This window comes from Equus caballus, chromosome 6 (genome assembly GCF_041296265.1).
Source record: "Equus caballus isolate H_3958 breed thoroughbred chromosome 6, TB-T2T, whole genome shotgun sequence".
Lineage (NCBI taxonomy): Eukaryota > Metazoa > Chordata > Mammalia > Perissodactyla > Equidae > Equus > Equus caballus.
In genome coordinates, this window is record NC_091689.1 from 15,737,942 (window position 1) to 15,756,256 (window position 18,315).

At 34.8% G+C, this 18,315-nt stretch overlaps 1 protein-coding gene across 19 annotated transcripts in view; it reads left to right on the plus strand.

Annotated features, from left to right (window-relative positions):
• Window positions 1-17,900, plus strand: part of AGFG1 (ArfGAP with FG repeats 1) — an 82,799-nt gene extending 64,899 nt beyond the window's left edge. For 6 of the 19 annotated variants that reach the window (XM_023642474.2, XM_070269417.1, XM_070269419.1 and 3 more), the window contains 8 exons: window positions 582-791; window positions 1,848-2,028; window positions 4,430-4,509; window positions 4,722-4,814; window positions 11,395-11,442; window positions 13,535-13,693; window positions 14,703-14,794; window positions 15,639-17,900. In XM_023642474.2, coding sequence (XP_023498242.1) covers window positions 582-791; window positions 1,848-2,028; window positions 4,430-4,509; window positions 4,722-4,814; window positions 11,395-11,442; window positions 13,535-13,693; window positions 14,703-14,794; window positions 15,639-15,698 — 923 coding nt within the window. In that variant the 3' untranslated portion in view covers window positions 15,699-17,900. The remainder of the gene's footprint in view (window positions 1-581; window positions 792-1,847; window positions 2,029-4,429; window positions 4,510-4,721; window positions 4,815-11,394; window positions 11,443-13,534; window positions 13,694-14,702; window positions 14,795-15,638) is intronic. The other 13 variants (XM_023642476.2, XM_070269414.1, XM_023642479.2 and 10 more) reach the window with 3 other exon arrangements.
• The last annotated feature ends 415 nt before the right edge of the window (window positions 17,901-18,315 follow it).

The following is an 18,315-nucleotide window of genomic DNA, read 5'->3' on the forward strand; positions in this document are numbered from 1 at the left end:
CATTATGGTGGTGTATGCACATTGTTAGTTATTAGGTGGAATTAATAGCTCTTCAAGTAAAAGAAGTCTAAAGCTCAAAGACCACCTTTTAAGAAATTTTGGATGAAAATCTTATATCTTAAACATTTTAAATCTCTACCCTGAGATTTGTTTCAACCAAATCTCCATGGAGATGCAAAAGCATGTGGTGGAAGACACTTTGTGTCTTGCTTGTGGAGTCTGTTTAGGGAGAACTAGTAAAAGGTCATAGTGTGTAGCTCAATGTTCTGTAAAGTAACTGAGTCAAACCAGGTAGCATGGAGTTGCTCCCCTTGTGAATTACATTCTTCGCTCCCAGGGTAGATAATTACACATAGAAACTTGTTACCCTTCATGTTGCCAGGCCTTTGAAAATCTAGCTTCACAAATTATAAAAAGTCGTATGTAGATGATTAAAGTTAAATGCTGTTTTCCAGTTATTAATTTTAAGAATGTAGGATTGCTTCTAGAACATGTTATTTAGGAAGAAATGATCATATAATCTATCAAAGGATATTGGGAAAAGTGTAGAAACTTCAAGTGTTCTGTTTATTCTGTTACAGGTGGAAGTGCTGGATCAGTAAATGCTAATTTTGCTCATTTTGATAACTTCCCCAAATCCTCCAGTGCTGATTTTGGAACCTTCAATGCTTCCCAGAGTCATCAAACAGCATCAGCTGTTAGTAAAGTTTCGACGAATAAAGCTGGTCTACAGACTGCAGACAAATACGCAGCACTTGCCAATTTAGACAATATCTTCAGTGCTGGGCAAGGTACCAAGCTTTACACACAACAAATACAAATTTTTGTGTTCAGCAGTCCTCTAAGTTTGGTTGTATTTCTTAAAATCTGAGGATGCTGTGCTATTCTTAGTTGTTATATAGAAATTTTGTCTACAGTAAATGTTCATGACTATATGGCACATTTTGAATCTGAAATATCAACTACAAAACTGAAGGCATAGAAATGAATTTATAAACTTCTAGTTTTAGAAGAAAATAATTGACAAATATTTAATTTTGTATTAGAAAGCATGCTTTACTGTTCTAAGTCCAAAAAGGGCCAAGAAATCCTTTTAATAGAGCTGACTGGAAGGTCTATAATATATTCATCTTGAACCATTTTCTCTTAATATTTATTTTTTTAAAGAAAACATGATTTTTACACTGTATTTTTATACTCAGCTTTGGTCTTAAAGACCAGTATTTTGCCTCTCAAAATGCATAGTGCAAGCAAGGGCCTGCTTTCAGGCTGGATTCTGTCCCCTGATGTCTGGGCCTGCTTTCTCATCCCCAGAGTGAGTGTAGGAGTAGCACTGAACTCATGGAGTTGTGTTCCATCTGTTGTTGCATGTAAGGCATTTAGCACAGTGCATGGCCTATAGTGAGTGCTTAGTAAATGTTTCCTCTTACTACTCACTCTAAGTTTTCCTGGACAGTCTTGGGAAAATGGTATTAATAGGTTGTTCACATTAAGTCCAGCATTTTATGAATTTATATGTTCACTTGAATGAGATGCCTGTGTTTTAGAGATGGTAATGTAGCACTTTGAGAATTTCTTCTTTATGCACAGTTTAGATTTGTTATTGGTACAGAGTCTTAGTGTTTGTAGAAACAATATTCTGTCTTTACCACAGTGGTGTGTATAGCTACTAATAATGGTCCAGTATTTCCTAGATTATTTATTAGGTAAAACTCCAGAATCCTGTCCATTTATTTGCTTAGTTCCAGATCAGTTTTAAATTTATATATGTTCCATTGCAAATTTGGTTGATAAGTTGAAAGTGTAACTTTAAATTTTTGGTGTAAATTGTGTTTGTTTGTTCACAGGTGGTGATCAGGGCAGTGGCTTTGGGACCACAGGTAAAGCTCCTGTTGGTTCTGTGGTTTCAGTTCCCAGTCAGTCAAGTGCATCTTCAGACAAGTATGCAGCCCTGGCTGAATTAGACAGCGTTTTCAGCTCTGCAGCCACCTCCAGTAATGCATATACTTCCACAAGTAATGCTAGCAGGTACCTGCTTAGTGTTCCTGCTTTGTGTTTTATCTTTTAATCTTTTTTCAACTCTGAATAATAATGTTGTTAAATAATAACTATTTTGGGGTGTAATTTTTAAAGTATTTAATATTTGTATAAATTTGAGGAGACTGAGTTTAATTTGCTAATAAAATAATACACTTTGAATAATTACCATAATTTTATCTTTTCATTTAATCAGAAGTATTCCTCCTTGAAATACCAAAATGTAATTAAGAGTATGTACACGTCTCCAAATGGTCAGTTATTTACAGATTTAATTATACTCAGCAGAGAACTGTTTAGGGTACAGTTTTCAGTCATGAAGGCTAAATACTGAAAGTAACATATTGTAGCCTTAGTTGTAAATAAACATTTTTAGAGATGTTTGTACCAGGACCCGACACCACTTCTCTCTCTCTTCCATGTCACAGTGGTATTTACAAATAGTCATATCTGTTACTGTGTTCTGGGGTATCTGGCGTAAAGGAATTCTTGGCAGCAGGAAGCCTAACACATTTTAACAACATCAGATCTTTAAAAACTCTTCTAGTTTTGACTTCTTCATTTAAGAGTTAAGGAAACAGACCTAGAAGTACAGGTGAATTACCTGTACAGTGTTTTATGCATCTCTTTGTTTTCCATTTCTAAGCTTGTCTCTTCTTCTTTCTTTTGTTATCCTAGTAGCTGATTTCCCTTTAGCACCTTTTCTAGAGAGAAATGGTGGGATTGTAGCACTAACTACTTGGGTTCTCCAGTAATAAATTTTTTGTATGCCAGATGGAAAAAATTGAATCCAAAGAATAAAATTTAAAATGTTTATATATTTTTTGTTTTATTAATATTGTCTACGTTGGACATATGTAATAGTGGGCCAAAACAAAGTGGCCATGAAGTCTGGAAACATAGACAGGTATACAAAACAAATAGTTTATTGATACTACATTACTGTACGTAGTGGGCCACAGAGTGTGGTCCATGGAATGTTTGGAATACCTGAGTCCCTTTCAAGGTTAAAATTATATTCATAGTGATTCTGAGAGGTTTATTTGTGTTTTAATAAAATTTAATAAAATTACATTTTTACTGCTTCATCAAGAATATTAAGAAAAACTGAACCAACAATATTCATAAGTAAAACTGAATGTGTGGTGGTAAGAAATATGATGATTCATAGGTGGCTACTCGCATGGTTTGGTGCCATGGCCTCAATTCGTGCTAAGACGCCGGCATGTTTTACCTGCCATTGTTCTTGCACCATCAGTAAAAATGTCAGTTAGTGAAATCTTGACCTTTAACTATGTCTTCTTAATTGTCCCTGTGTTGAAGTGAGGTGTACATCAAGCGGTTCTTGATGTATCGATGCATATTGAAGTGTGATGGCTGTTTTGAGGTAAACCAACTTGTGTGGTTGTTTGAGTTGTGGAATGAACCAGCCACTTGTTTTATGGAACACAATTTTTCCTTGAATGTATGACTGTGATAGATATTTGGCAAACATTTTCTCAAAAATGGAATATTTTATTCTGTCACTTTAAGGAAAATAACTGATAATATTCACACTTTCAAGCAATTATTAGAATTTTGCAAAACTTATTGACCTCACCATGAGCTTGACAGCTTCCCATTACTTTTCTGATGAAATGGGTGGTGATATTAATGACTGTAATTTTTTGATTTTGTGTAAAGAAATGTGTTGACATTTGGAAGACTGGCATCAAGTATTTTCCAAATGATATAAAAGCTGTAGAAGATTCATTTAAAGTGCGAGATAGACTAGTGGATGTTACTTTAAGAGAGTACAAAAATCTTTATTGATATGGTTTCAAATTCCATATTGCAACCAACCTTTAGGAAACTATCACTGTTGTTTTTGGTATGATAAAGAAAATATCCACAATTATCTGAAAAATCTGTTAAAATATCCCTATTTATTGTTCAACTTCGTATCTATGTGAGGCCAGTTTTTCTTCCTATACTTCAACCTAAATAACATACCGCAGCAGATTGATCTTCTAGTAAGCCAGCCATTAAAGGGATTTGCAAAAGTATCAAAGTGTTACTCTTCTCAGTAAGTTCCTTTTATTTTGGAAAATCTAGTTATTTGTCATAAAAATGCTCCATATGTTAGCATGTAGTGATTGCTGTATTATTTTCAAATGAATAAATTTTTAAAAATTTCTGTACTGTATGTATTGATAAATATACCACACTTAAACAAAGGCTCTTTGGGGTTCTTCATAATTTTTCAGAATTTAAATGTGTCCTGAGACTTAAAGTTTGAGAACTGCTGTGATACATGAATGTTCATAATTATTTGTTTCCACATTTTATGGCCACCCTGTAGATAGATTACCCTTTCTTTTTTTATATGAACTGTTTCAATATTTGTTTTTAGCAATGTTTTTGGAACAGTGCCAGTGGGTGCTTCTGCACAGACACAGCCTGCTTCTTCAAGTGTGCCTGCTCCATTCGGAGGTATGTGTTTCTGCTGTATATATACTGGTTTTTATGAAGAGCCAAATGTATATTGTAAAGCATTTTCTTAGGGGTACCAGAAGACAGTCAAAGCAAGGATTTATTATGAGACAGCTCTAGTTATCTATCTTTAAAAATATATAAACAAATACTTTAGATAATTGAATACAAATGTATTAGGATTTTATTGTGTATTTTATAATTTTTTAAAGCTACACCTTCCACAAATCCATTTGTTGCTGCTGCTGGTCCTTCTGTGGCATCTTCTACAAATCCATTTCAGACCAATGCCAGAGGAGCAACAGGTAAGAAATAAAGATAGATTATAGAACAGTAAACTTTGGAAAAGGTATTTGTTGCAGAGACACCATGTGAAAAACATCAGAAAATAAGGTGTCTTTCTTCCTGAAGTGAATGGGAGATAGATGGGAGAGTCTGTCTATAAAGGCAAATGCTAACTGAAAATTTATAAAATCCTGAAATTTAATATTTGAAAGGGACCTTAAAAGTTATCTAGTGCCCACTGCTACTCAGTTAAAGCTTTCATTTTTCAGGTGAGGAAGCTCAAGCATGGAGACGAAACTTCCTTGAGCCACACAGCTAACTTATGACAGAGATAGTACTTGAACACAGTAATTCTGACTTATTTGGTTGCCTGGTTTCAGAGTTACTGGTTATAACTCATTCAATCTCAATAGGAAAAATTTATGAGAAGTTTGTTTTGTTTTGTTTTTTGCTTCTCATGAGATTGCAAGGGATGAATGGACTTTGTTACATGAGGACTTAATAATCAGGTCTTTTTCTAATGCATATCTCTTTTAGAGTGTTAACATTTTTAATTATCTATTTATTTAATTTTTCTGAGGAAGATTCACCCTAAGCTAAGTTCCACTGCCAGTCTTCCTCTTTTTGTATGTGAGCCACCACCACAGCAACAGCATAGCCACTGGCAGACAAGTGGTGTAGGTCCATGCTTGGGAACTGAACCTGGGCTGCTGGAGCGGAGTGTGCTGAACTTAACCACTAGGCAACCTGGGCTGGCCCAACATTTTTTAACTTGTGGGAATAATATTTGAATATTTTTTCTTTTGATAGCCTTTTTTGTCTTAATCCTCTTTATCCCTCTCTCTCTTTTTTTTTTTGGTTCATACTGCAAGCCAGACATATCTTTCTTGTAATGTACCTTTTTGTTTTAGATTGGCACCTGAGCTAACAGCTGTTGTCAATTTTTTTTTCCTTTTTCTCCTCAAATCTCCCCAGTTCCTCATTGTATATTTTAGTTGTGAGTCCTTCTAGTTGTGGCACGTGGGACACCGCCTCAGCGTGGCCTGACTAGCAGTGCCATGTCTGCGCCCAGGATCTGAACCAGTGAAACCCGGGGCTGCCAAAGCAGAGCACGTGATTTTAACCACTTGGCCATGGGACCAGCGTGTCTTGTAATGTACCTTTCGATCTTTGTCTTATTACTCTGAACACCAGAGCTATTTGGCAATACTTCAGACTGTCAGCAAGTGCATGTGGTGTGGCTTAATACCCATTAAGTCTAGAGTTTGTCAGCTTTGTTTTGTGCCCCAATAATTTTAGAACTAAAGCCTAAACTCCAGTTATAGCATATGTTAATGTGAAATCTTGAGAGATAAGGTACTTTGGAACATTGCAATTAAATTTGCTCCATTAAGAGTTAGTGGGGCTGGCCTGGTGGCGCAGGAGTTAAGTTCACACGTTCCATTTTGGGGGCCCAGGGTTCACCAGTTTGGATCCTGGGTGCGGACATGGCACTGCTTGGCAAGCCATGCTGTGGTGGCCATCCCACATATAAAGTAGAGGAACATGGGCACGGATGTTAGCTCAGGGCCAGTCTTCCTTAACAAAAAGAGGAGGATTGGCGGCAGATGTTAGCTCAGGGCTAATCTTCCTCAAAAAAAAAAAAGAAGAAGATTTAGTAATTAGGGGTTTGCCCCATGGCTGAGTGGTTAAGTTTGTGCACTCTGCTTCAGTGGCCCAGGATTTCACCAGTTCAGATCCTGGACGTGGACATGGCACCGCTCATCAAGCCATGCTGAGGCGACATCCCACATGCCACAACTAGAAGGACTCACAACTAAAAATATACAACTATGTACCAGGGGGCTTTGGGGAAAAAAAGGAAAACATAAAATCTTTAAAAAAAAAAAAAAAGTAATTTTTAGCAAACCTCTTTGTCACTGGCAAGATTAAGAATTGTGATTTTAGGAGTTTGAAGTATAATTTTGCTTTTTCACATAAATGTCTTTAGTCATAATTTGTTGGTGTCTTGCATAATAGGTGTTTAATAGGTATTTGAATTTCACACAATTTAATTTTTAAAAAATGGTTTGTTTTAATTCAAGTATACCTACTCGATTGTTTTACATTTCTTTTGTGTTTTGGACAAAAATATATTATTCATCAGTTGTGATATATGCAGTTTTCTGTTTCTTAGTATATTATTTCTACTTGAATTTGTAAAATGTCTCATGGCACATGAGTTTTTGTACATTGTCTCGTGTAATCCTCTTAACTCTCATCAAATAAATGTTTTAATTACTTTTTGACAGCAGAGGGAACTAAGGCGCAGAAAAGTTAAGTGAATATGTTTTGGGTGCAGCCAAACTTGTGTTCAAATCCTGATTTAGTATTTACTTGCTAGGTGATCCAAAGAAAGCTTTTTGTATATTCTTTTTTTAATGAATGAAGTAAAGATGAAAGGGAGATGTACTAACATTTGTTGAGTGTTTAAAGTTATTTGCAAGATACTGTTGAGCTGTTTATAGCTGTTATGACCCCATTTAACAGCTGAAGAATGGAAACATAGATTATACCTTGACTGAGGGTGTGTTATTCTAACTTCTCTGAGCCTTATTGTTGTCCTTTTCTGTAGAATGTGAACAATATTCTCTGACTGGCAGGGTTTTGTGAGAATTAGATGATGCAGACCACTGTGTGTGGTCTTTGAATTATTGTATGTACTTGGTAAATCTTTCCTGTTATTTTCCTTTCATGACTGTACCTCTGAGTTGGTTCTGTCAGAGTTAAGGGCTTTTTTTTGCTTAGGTTATTTAGAGTATGAAAGTCCTTTAAAGTTAAGGTTCTCAGTAGGATGTAAAATAATATATAACGTACAATGTATGTTGACATGATATAAAGTAATTTTAAGATTAACCTAAGCAAAATTTATCGAGAGGTAAATCTACTGTGTTTACAAATTTTTAGTTCAGGGTAAAATTTTTCAATTATAAACTATTTTGAATTTTTCATATTGATCACCTTTATTAGTTATTGAATTAACTAAAAGTAAATGTTAACTACGTATGTTCTTATTGAAGCTGAAATATAAACATTTCTTTGACAAATACTTTATGCTTAGGAATTTCCAATGTTTTATGCCATCAAAATTAATATTATTTCTTTAGGAAATATTTTTTATTTCTTTCACATGTAATAATATTGCTAAATTCCATTTGAGGTAGCTTTTGAAAGAGGGAATTGCATAATAGTTTTATGTGAAATTTTAACCATTTTACTGATATATTTCATGCTTTAAATACACATTTTAATAATTTTTTTTTTCTGCATTTCTAAAGCTTTGGCGCTTTAACTTTATGTTACATGGAAACCTTCATTAGGAGATGAGCCAGTATGTCCTAAGTCCTTTCTTATTTTAGGCTTCTATAAAATATTTAACATTCTTTTTTTTTCAGAGCCCTCGATCCCTTAAATCTAATTGAGTTAATATAATTTTTAATTTTTAGGAAATTCTCTTATAACTCTTAAATCTCTCCTTTGCCACTGAACGAATAGCCTTTATTTCCTAACATTCATTTTAATGAATGAATGAATGATTTTAAAGATTTTTTTCCCCAAGGAGATAGACTTAGAGAAATGTAGAGCTCAAGGAATCATAGTAGCATCTAGCCCACTATCCCTGTTTTATTACCTAGGTGGAAACCAATTTCATGAATTTGCCTTGAGGGTTCAAAATTAATTAATGACTAATCTAATATTAGTATCTAGAACTCTTCTAAACCAGCACTATTTTCATTCCAGTGGAACATATAGCCTCCATATTTATAATTTATTTTTGCATTGATGAAACTCATACATGTCAGCATTATATGCTATTTCTTGTTTTCATCTAAATACTCAGTAAGCCCACCTAACCTATCTAGTATATTCTGGAAATGGAGATTAATACAAAAATGGGATGGTCATGGATAAGGAAAAGCAAAGGAAAAAACCTAAATAGAAAGTTACATGGACTGTGTAGAACATGTTTGTTTATAGAAGTGATTTATTCTCCCTACATTCTCACCCTCAGTTTACTCTTAATGTTTGGATATTTGAACATCTCTAACATTTAATAATCTGCACTTGGCACTTTTACCAGCCAATAAAGACAGTAAAGTTTAAAAAAATAACACATACACAAAATTAAACTTCATAGTGGTCTTGAGAAAATATTTGCAAATCATTTATCTGATACTTGTGTGCAGAATATATAATGACGCTTACAACTTAGTAATAACGGGACAACTCAGTTAAAAAATGAGCAGAGGATTTGAATAGACATTACTGTAAAGAAGATATACAGATGTTCAGTAAGCTCATGAAAAGATATTGAACATCGTTAGTCATTAGGGAAATATAAATCAAAACCACAGTGAGGGGGCTGGCTCCATGGAGTAGTGGTTAAGTTTGGCACGCTCTGCTTTCGCAGCCCTGGTTTGTAGGTTTGGATCCCAGGAGCAAACGTATAACATTTGTCAGCCATACTATAGCAGCAACCCACATATAAAGTGGAGGAAGACTGGCACAGATGTTAGCTCAGGGCTAATCTTCCTCAGCAAAAAAATCCCCCCAAAAAACCAAAAACCAGAAAACACCACAGTGAGATATCACTTCATACCCACTAGGATTGCTGTAATCAAAAAGAGACAATAATAAGCACTGAGGGAATTAGAAAACTTTTGCTAGTGGGGATGTAAAATGGTATAACTCCTTTGGAAATCAGTTTCTCAAAAAGTTAAACATAGAGTATCATATGACCTAGCAGTTCCACTTACGGGAATATACCCAAGAGAAATAAAAACATACATCCACACAAAAACTTGTACACAAATGTTCATAGCAGCGTTATTCATAATAGCCAAAAAGTGGGGACGCCCCAAATGTCCATCATCTGATGAATGGACAAACCGAGTATGTTATAGCCATGCAATGGAATTTGTTTGATAATAAAAGGTAGTGAAGTACTGATAGACACTACAACATGGGTGAACCTTGAAAATACTGGGCTAAATAAAACCAGCTAGTCACAAAATGGCATATTATGTATGATTCCATTTATATAGTATGTCCAGAATGGGCAAATCTATAGAGACAGCAAGTAGGTGTGGTGAAATGCAGAGTGACAGCTGATAGGTAGGGAATTTCTTTTAGGGATGAAAACGTTTTAAAATTAGATTTTGATGATGGTTGGATAATCCTATGAATATATTACAAAACATTGAACGCTATATTTTAAGTGGACAAATTATATGATATGTGAATTATATCTCAAAAAGCTGTCAAAAAAAGTCTAAGAATTTTTTATGGCAGCCCGAGACTAGAGCTTAGGAGGGTATCATTGTTGCAGACTGAGGTATAGTCATTAAGAGTGGTTAACAGTCACTGTTGACTGAAAGTTAGTTTTTGCCAAAGTATGTTTTGTAGAACATGTCTCCTGAGATGTTGTATCAGTACTCCATGGAACAGGGTTCTATGCCAGAATGATATGGGAAACACATCACAGTTTAAAAAACATCTTTTTAAGTTAGCACGAAAAATACGTTCATTGAATATTAACTATATAGTACTTTTAAAATTCCTTGTTACGTTTAATCCTCACAGCAGCTTTGCAAAGTAAGTACTATTATCGTCCCTGTCTCTCCACTCCTATTTGCACATGAGGAAACTGAGGCTTATAGAATTTAAGTAATTTCCTATAGTTAGAAAATAACAGAACCAAGACTCAAAACCACTCCAGTCTCTCATTTGCTGTTTCCCACAGTTTAATTGGTTTAGTATGCTAATTTAAATGCATGGACATCTATTTTAGAGACAGTCCCACTCCAGATGCTTATAACAAACAAACATAGAAAGGTTTGGTGTGCAACAACCTACATTTGTGTTTTATTAATTACATTTATTTATATGTAACCTCTCTGACCTTAGTCATGCCAGGGGAGTAAGATCTGCACAAGGAGCATGTTTCTTTTTCCTCCCTTTTCAGCCACTGCATTTTAAACAGAAAGTGCTGCTCACCTTTCTAATGAACTACGTTGAATAGTTTCCCCTCATAATGCTTCATAGTTCCCTTGTGTTATCTTTATGTATTCCAGTTAATGTACAGAGTTGTAAATAAAACAGTCAAGCATTATTCTGGTGCCCTCTCCAAGATTTGACTTTCCTAGATGCTAAAGGTAGATGCTAAATCCTTTTAGATGATCCTATGAATAGCTTTTTTGGATGTAACTCATGAGGCCTACAGAGTCTTTTTATGGATATGGTTGTATCTTCACATGAAAAAAATGTTAGTGTTTATTTAAAAAATGAATTTCATAAATGTTTCTTAATTTGGTATTTTTTATTCTGGTATTTATTATTTTAACCTCCCTTTTATTTCAAACTGTAAATATTACAGTGTCATGAATATAGTTGAAATAAAACAACTCTTTGTGGATGTGTTTTTATAATATGTTCTTATGCTACCCACTTTGTAACAGTACATTCTAATTTTAGAGCTTTTTAATGAAACAAATTTACTTTTATTTGACAGTAGTTATCCATAAGTTAATTGACTTTGGTCTCTTTATGGCTTTCCATAAGGCCTTTCTGGAGCAATGCATTCTCAAGTGTTTCCTCACGCTCATTTTGGTAGGTGGCCACAACTAATGTCTAGATTTGTGTGGCAGTTTGTCTACCTGCTTGTGGAAGCTTCTGCTAGTGTTCTGGATCCCTGCATGTGGAATTAAGTTTTTCCTATGTTTTAAAATGGAGTGGGCATGGATGTGTGGCATTGGGATTACATTTAAAGTTATATGAAAATTTTTTGTAGTGGTTTATGTTTTTACTGCTGAAAAGCATTGTTGCTTACCTCCATGGTCACAGTAGAATGTTAATAGCTTTTGCGATTGTTTTTCTTGAGTTTGAATTCATAGTACTTTGAGTGGCACCTTTTCGATATACCAAACCATTTACCACATTATTCCATGGAGTTTAGTTTTGCTTAACTGTATCCAAGTTTTGCTTCTTAGTGCTTTCTTAAAAAGTAATTGTCAAAGTTATGTCAGTGCATTGTCGTCTGTTATGAAGCCCTCTTTCCCTTGCAATGTGCTTATTATTCTTTAATTCACTTGCTTCCTGGTGGCTTGTTTTCCCTTTTTCCTCGTCAACAGTAAAAAAGTAATTTAAAAAATCTGACATTCTGATTAGGTACATTGAGGAAAATTACATTGTTATAAACATTAGAATTAGGATTACTTTGGGCAACATCTATAACATGTTCTTTAGTTTTTTTTAATAAAAGATGATTCTGTGTAACATTTCTAGTATTAATTTCTGTGCCTTAAATCAGTGGTCAAGTTGGCAAATTTTTTTAAATTAGGAATTTCAGTGAAATATCATGTTTTAGCATCATGCTAAGAATATTTCACTGTTTCATTACTAGTATTGTGTATGAAAAGCAGCGTTTCACTGAGACCTTTTTTGGAATGTGTGTATAGTTGGAAGATTCTGTTTTTAATCTTCTCTAACAATAAGTAATACACTGTTGTACTACATGTGTTTCTGTAATGCAAGTTAGTTCATAAGGACAGTCGTGCGTCACAACGACAGGGATACGTTCTGAGAAATGTGTTGTTGGCTGATTTCATTATTGTGCGAATATCATAGAGTGTACTGACCCAAACCTGGATGGTATAGCCTACTACACACGTAGGCACTATGGTACTAATCTTGTGGGACCACCATCGTATTTGCCATCTGTCATTGACTGAAACATCGTTATGTGGCGCACGACTGTAATTCATGAATGGGGGAATGATGGCAGCATACCACATATGTAGTGGTAGTTCACACACAGATTCCCCAAGCTGTGCGTGCTCTATCCCACCAGGTGACAGTGGCTAGACGTGGCAAGCCATGGAGGAGTACAGTATTGAACACAGTACTCATTTACCCTCCATTCTTTGTCTCTTCTAAGAATGCTTATTTCACTCCCTTTTCAATCTTTGTGCATTTTGTCTTAATTTCTGTAACTCAGCAGTCTTAACCTTCCTTGTACCCTTTATCCAAAGCAGCCTTCATTTACCTTCCAGTAAGGAATGGGAGTTCATATATTTCCTTTGGAATTGATTTATTAAGAATGCCCGTGTCCTTTTAGTTGTGTTAGTGTTTTTATTAAGCTCCCCCGTCCCCCTTTTTGGCCCCAGTTACAAAGCTGCATAGGTTTTGAGTGGCCTACCTCTAACCCAATTTCTTCTATAAATCTTGTTATTTTTAGTGAACTGTTTTGCAGAGGTTTTATAAATTTTTTTCCAGGCATGTACATATTATAGCAGACAATTCAATAGATAAAATTAAACTTTGGGCTATTTTACTGTATATAGCAAAACAAAACTAAAAACTGTGTATACTAGTATACATGTAAATTGCTTGTTGGTGTGCTTTAAAAAGTAGACTTGAACTTTATATAATTACTTTGAAAAATTTTCTTGTGATTTCAAATGATAGCTTTATTAGTTTTATTCTGGTCGTTGGGTTTCAGGAGAACAAAATTTTATAGATTATGTCAAACTGTATAGCGCTAAAACTTATACTAACTGTTCGAGTTTTGGAATTTAAAATGTCCTTAATGTACATCTTAATATTTTTCAAGGTAAGTGTTGTATATTCTATAATGTTGAGTACGAGAAACAAAACCTACCATTGTGTAAGTAAGTGATCAGCCCTTCTTTTCTCCTGTCAGCGGCTACCTTTGGCACCGCGTCCATGAGCATGCCTGCGGGGTTCGGTACTCCTGCTCCCTATAGTCTTCCCACCAGCTTTAGTGGCAGCTTCCAGCAGCCTGCCTTCCCAGCCCAAGCAACTTTCCCTCAGCAGACAGCTTTTTCTCAACAGCCTAATGGTAAGAGCTGACACCTGGCTAGCTGTAAGTCCCCTTTAGGGATCCAATATCATAATATGTGTTTGGACAAAAAGACTTACCTAGAGAATGCTGGAGCACTGTCCACTGCATGTTTACTACACAAATGTAAAAGCCTTTGATGATTTGGGCCTCAGAAAGTTGAATGATGTAATAAGTTTTTGTGGCCAGATTACAGATTTAGGAGAAATCAGAGACTCTCTAAAGAGTACCCTTTTTTCCTCAGAATCTCTGGTGTCTTTCTTATTGATTTGTCTTATGTGTTCTATTATGCTTCTTGATTTTAAAAGGAAATGTTATAGACTTGGAGTGTTTTTGTTTTGTATCAGAAAAATGTTATGTGCCATTTTGTTTAAGTATGTATGGTAACATAGACTTATAAATAGGTAACTATATTATGTTTAAAGTTTTGTTAATTGTCTTTGGGAAGATTCTTAGAGACCAGTTTTTTAACCCATTTCTCTCATTTCCTAAAGTTTGAAGCCCATAGATTTGAAGATTATTCTTGAATTACGATTATGTATTTCTTTTTTTAAAGTCAGTGGTTAACTAAAACTTTGGAAATAAAATATTTCCTAGGGAATACTGTGATGTTCACATAGGAACCATTGTGTATACAACTAGGATATACAACTATGTACTGAGGCTTTGGGGAGGGAAAAAAAAAGAAACAATGTGTTGTCCTCTTAGCTCTTCTCAGATAGCTCTCACAAGCTCATCTGTTAATTAAATCTTTTGACTGTCAGCAGTTTACAAAGCTGAGACCAATTGGAATTAACCATTTCTGGAGAGCTACATGAAAGCTCTTTTAAGACATGCCACAGGAAGTTTGTCTCTAGTATTTGAAAGAGCATGAGACCCAAGAACTTAACATTGATATTTTATTTGGTTGCTCTGGTAGGAATTTCTCTGAAACTCACTATGAGGCTTTGTAAGCATCAGATTGTCTCTCAAAGGCATGGGTTATAATTGGGGCTTCTGTTTTAACAAGGTGCAGGTTTTGCAGCATTTGGACAAACAAAGCCGGTGGTAACTCCTTTTGGTCAAGTTGCAGCTGCAGGAGTATCTAGTAATCCTTTTATGGTAAGTGGGATGCAATTTTAAACACTTTATAAATTGTTGCATGTTATTTTCAAATTAGGAAAAGCAGGATTGACTCCTCCTAGATGTTGTTTGGTGTTCTACTAATATGACAACGTAAGATTGTGCAAATTGAGGCAGCCATCATGCGCGATCCTTTTTTTGCGGGGGCGAGGGAGTGAGGAAGATTGTTCCTGAGCCAACATCTGTTGCCAATCTTCCTCTTTTTGCTTGAGGAAGATTGTCTCTGAGCTAACATCTGTGCCAGTCTTCCTCTTATTTTGTATGTGGGGGACCGCCACAGCATGGCTTGATGAGCGGTATGTAGGTCCGTGCCCGCATCCGAACCCCAGGCTCCCAAAGTGGAGCGTGCAAACTTAACCACTATGCCACTGGACTGGCCCCCGATCCTTTTTTGACTTAAAAAAACCCCACACATTAATCAGTTGCAAATCAAAGCATTGACAGTAAATAAGCTGTTTTATAACATGAAACGTGTCTGCTTCCTTGTCGAAGTAACATCTTATGAGAGGCTATAGATTAAGTGAATTAGTGTGAAAAGGGGTCTTGGAGTCAGAGATTTGGTTTGAATCATAAATATTTTTTTTAGAGCTAAGTCCCTTCTTAGAATCTATTATGAGAAGTATATGAAATAATGGATATAGAGGCCCAGCAAGTGCCTGATACCTAATAGTTTCATTATAGTATGTTGCTAATAAGAATAATGAATAAATATGATTGCCAATAATTATAAAATATTTCCTAATCTAAATACTGTTTAATATTTTCATCTTTTCCACACACTACTCTTATTTGTCTGCTTGTTTTGTCTTATGTTTTCCTTTAGACTGGTGCACCAACAGGACAATTTCCAACAGGAAGCTCATCAACCAATCCTTTCTTATAGCCTTATATAGACACTTTACTGGAACGAACTTTTACGTGGTCACATTACATCTCTCCGCCTCTTGCACTGTTGTCTTGTTTCACTGATCTTAGCTTTAAACACAAGAGACGTCTTTAAAAAGCCTGCATTGTGTATTAAACACCAGGTAATATGTGCAAAACAGAGGGCTCCAGTAACAACTTTTAACCTGTGAATTGGCAGAAAAAGGTAGCGGTATCATGTATATTAAAAATTGGCTAATATTAAGTTATTGCAGATACCACATTCATTATGCTGCAGTACTGTACATATTTTTCTTAGAAATTAGCTATTTGTGCATATCAGTATTTGTAACTTTAACACATTGTTATGTGAGAAACGTTACTGGGGAAATAGATCAGCCACTTTTAAGGTGCTGTCGTATATCTTGGAATGAATGATCTAAAATCATTTTAACCATATTGCTACTGGAAAGTTACAAAGTCAAAATTGGAAGGTTTTATTCATTCTTGAATTTTTCCTTTCTAAAGAGCTCTTCTATTTATACATGCCTAAATTCTTTAAAAATGTAGAGGGATACCTGTCTGCATAATAAAGCTGATCATGTTTTGCTACAGTTTGCAGGTGAAAAAATAAATATTAGAAAATATGCTATTGTTTTTGTGTTCTTGCTGCAATGCCTTTACCAAAGTGGCCTTAAATATGAGTAGTGAATTGAGAACATCTTGAATTCTTAAATTAGAATTTCAGAAGACGTTTAGTGACTTTTATGTCTAAAAGAAGAAATTTTATAAAAGGCCATGTAGAAAATTTATTAAAACTACTATGACTGCTGTATTCAGGAATATGTCAGTGGTAAAGCATTTAAATGTAGCTTGTCAGATTCACCGTAATCCTTCTAATTTCTTTGCAACTTCTTAATTTTGTGAAAATTTGTATATATGAAGAATTTGCATGTGTGTGTATTTACAAATTTTTTTAAGTATCTTGAATTCTCAGACTGCAAAAGGCCTATTTTAACTATTGATTTTTTTTAAAAAAACTATTGTCTTTGAATGTATTGGAAGCAGACATGCATTAACTGTGACATGATTGCACCTCAGTTTTTTGTTTTTTGTTTTTCATTTGTTTGGACAAGCTGATATTATTAATAGGACATTTGTTTATGTTCATTTCTGGGGGAAAGAAACTGGAACCCAGTGTTACTCTAAAGTTATAGAATACTTTGTTTAAAAAGACAACAATACTAATGTTTAGTTATATCTTTTTGTTAATATTCAAATGGACTTGTTTAAATATTTATGTACAGTAATGCCTCATTCATCCAGAGATAAGCTTTCAGTCTCATCAAAACAGAACAAACTGAGAAAATTGGAATAGTTTTTTTAACAAATGCCTTTGAGCAATGCACATAGATCACAAAGTCTGTAAGTTAGAGCTCATGCATTTGTTTTTATGTGAAATTTTAATTATTTGATTTTCCAGCCCATAGCATCTTAGCTGTTCAGAATGAGGGCTTGAAAGAAACGAGATAGAACAAATTACGAAGAGCATACACTGTCGAAGACCATTATCGTAGGGGCAGCCAGGCCAGCCTAGAGGACATCACTCTGTTATCATCTTCTGATAATTGTCTATTACTGTGACTCTGTGTCATCAAGAAAAGGTGAAATTACATATACATATATGTAATACAAGTTTGAAAAGTTTTATCTTATAATGATTAAAATTTTTTAAAAAGCTTTGGTATTAAAAGAGGTGAACATTAGTTTCCTCAAACATTTTATTCACGTTGAATACCTTTTTCAGTGATGACTACATGAATTACCATACTATATTAAAATCTGTTGTGATAATTTAGACTTGTTAAAATATTGCTATCCATTGCATATCTAGCTGAACCATTTTGATCAAGAAGACTAGGAAATCTCTGCCCCTTTTCTGAGTAGTATGCCTCTTCTCTTAGAATTAAATGAATGCTGCAAAGGTCTAGGTGTGTGTTGGTGTCTACTTGAAATGTTTCTACATTTTTGGGTCTCCCTCCAGCCCCATTTTCACGGAGGGAATACTTAAGAAATGTCTTTGAATTTCTCTGTTTTAGATTGTATTGGGTCCCAATCAATTCATATGTACAAAGTTATATAATTGTAGGCCATTACCCAAATAAGCTACCAGGCTTTCCGTCTAAGAAATAAGTAAATTAAACAGTTGTTATTAAAATAATTTTAAAGACTATTTTTTTCTGGGTAAATCTTGAAGTTTGTAATTAAATGGGAACTCCTGTCGACTTACTTTAAATGAGTGCTTATAAAATCAAAATGCTTAGCTGAAGAAGCAGTCCAGCTATAATGTAGATTTAAATCAGTTTCTGTTAGACTTTGATATTCAGATATGCTTCTAGTTCTACGTAGACCATCAGAATTATGTTGAGTCCTGAACAGGAGAAAGTCCTTGAAGGTGAGAGCTTGAAGACCCTCATGTGCCCTGGCTGATTGGTTGAATCAGATCTCTCCTCTTCTGTCTTTGCTCAGGAAAGAAAAGTTTCTTTTCTCTTAGGGTGGCAAGCTTTGCTGATACAGTGAAAAGGCATGTTTTATTCTCATTTTTGTGAAAATAGAGATTAGGTAGTCACTTTCTT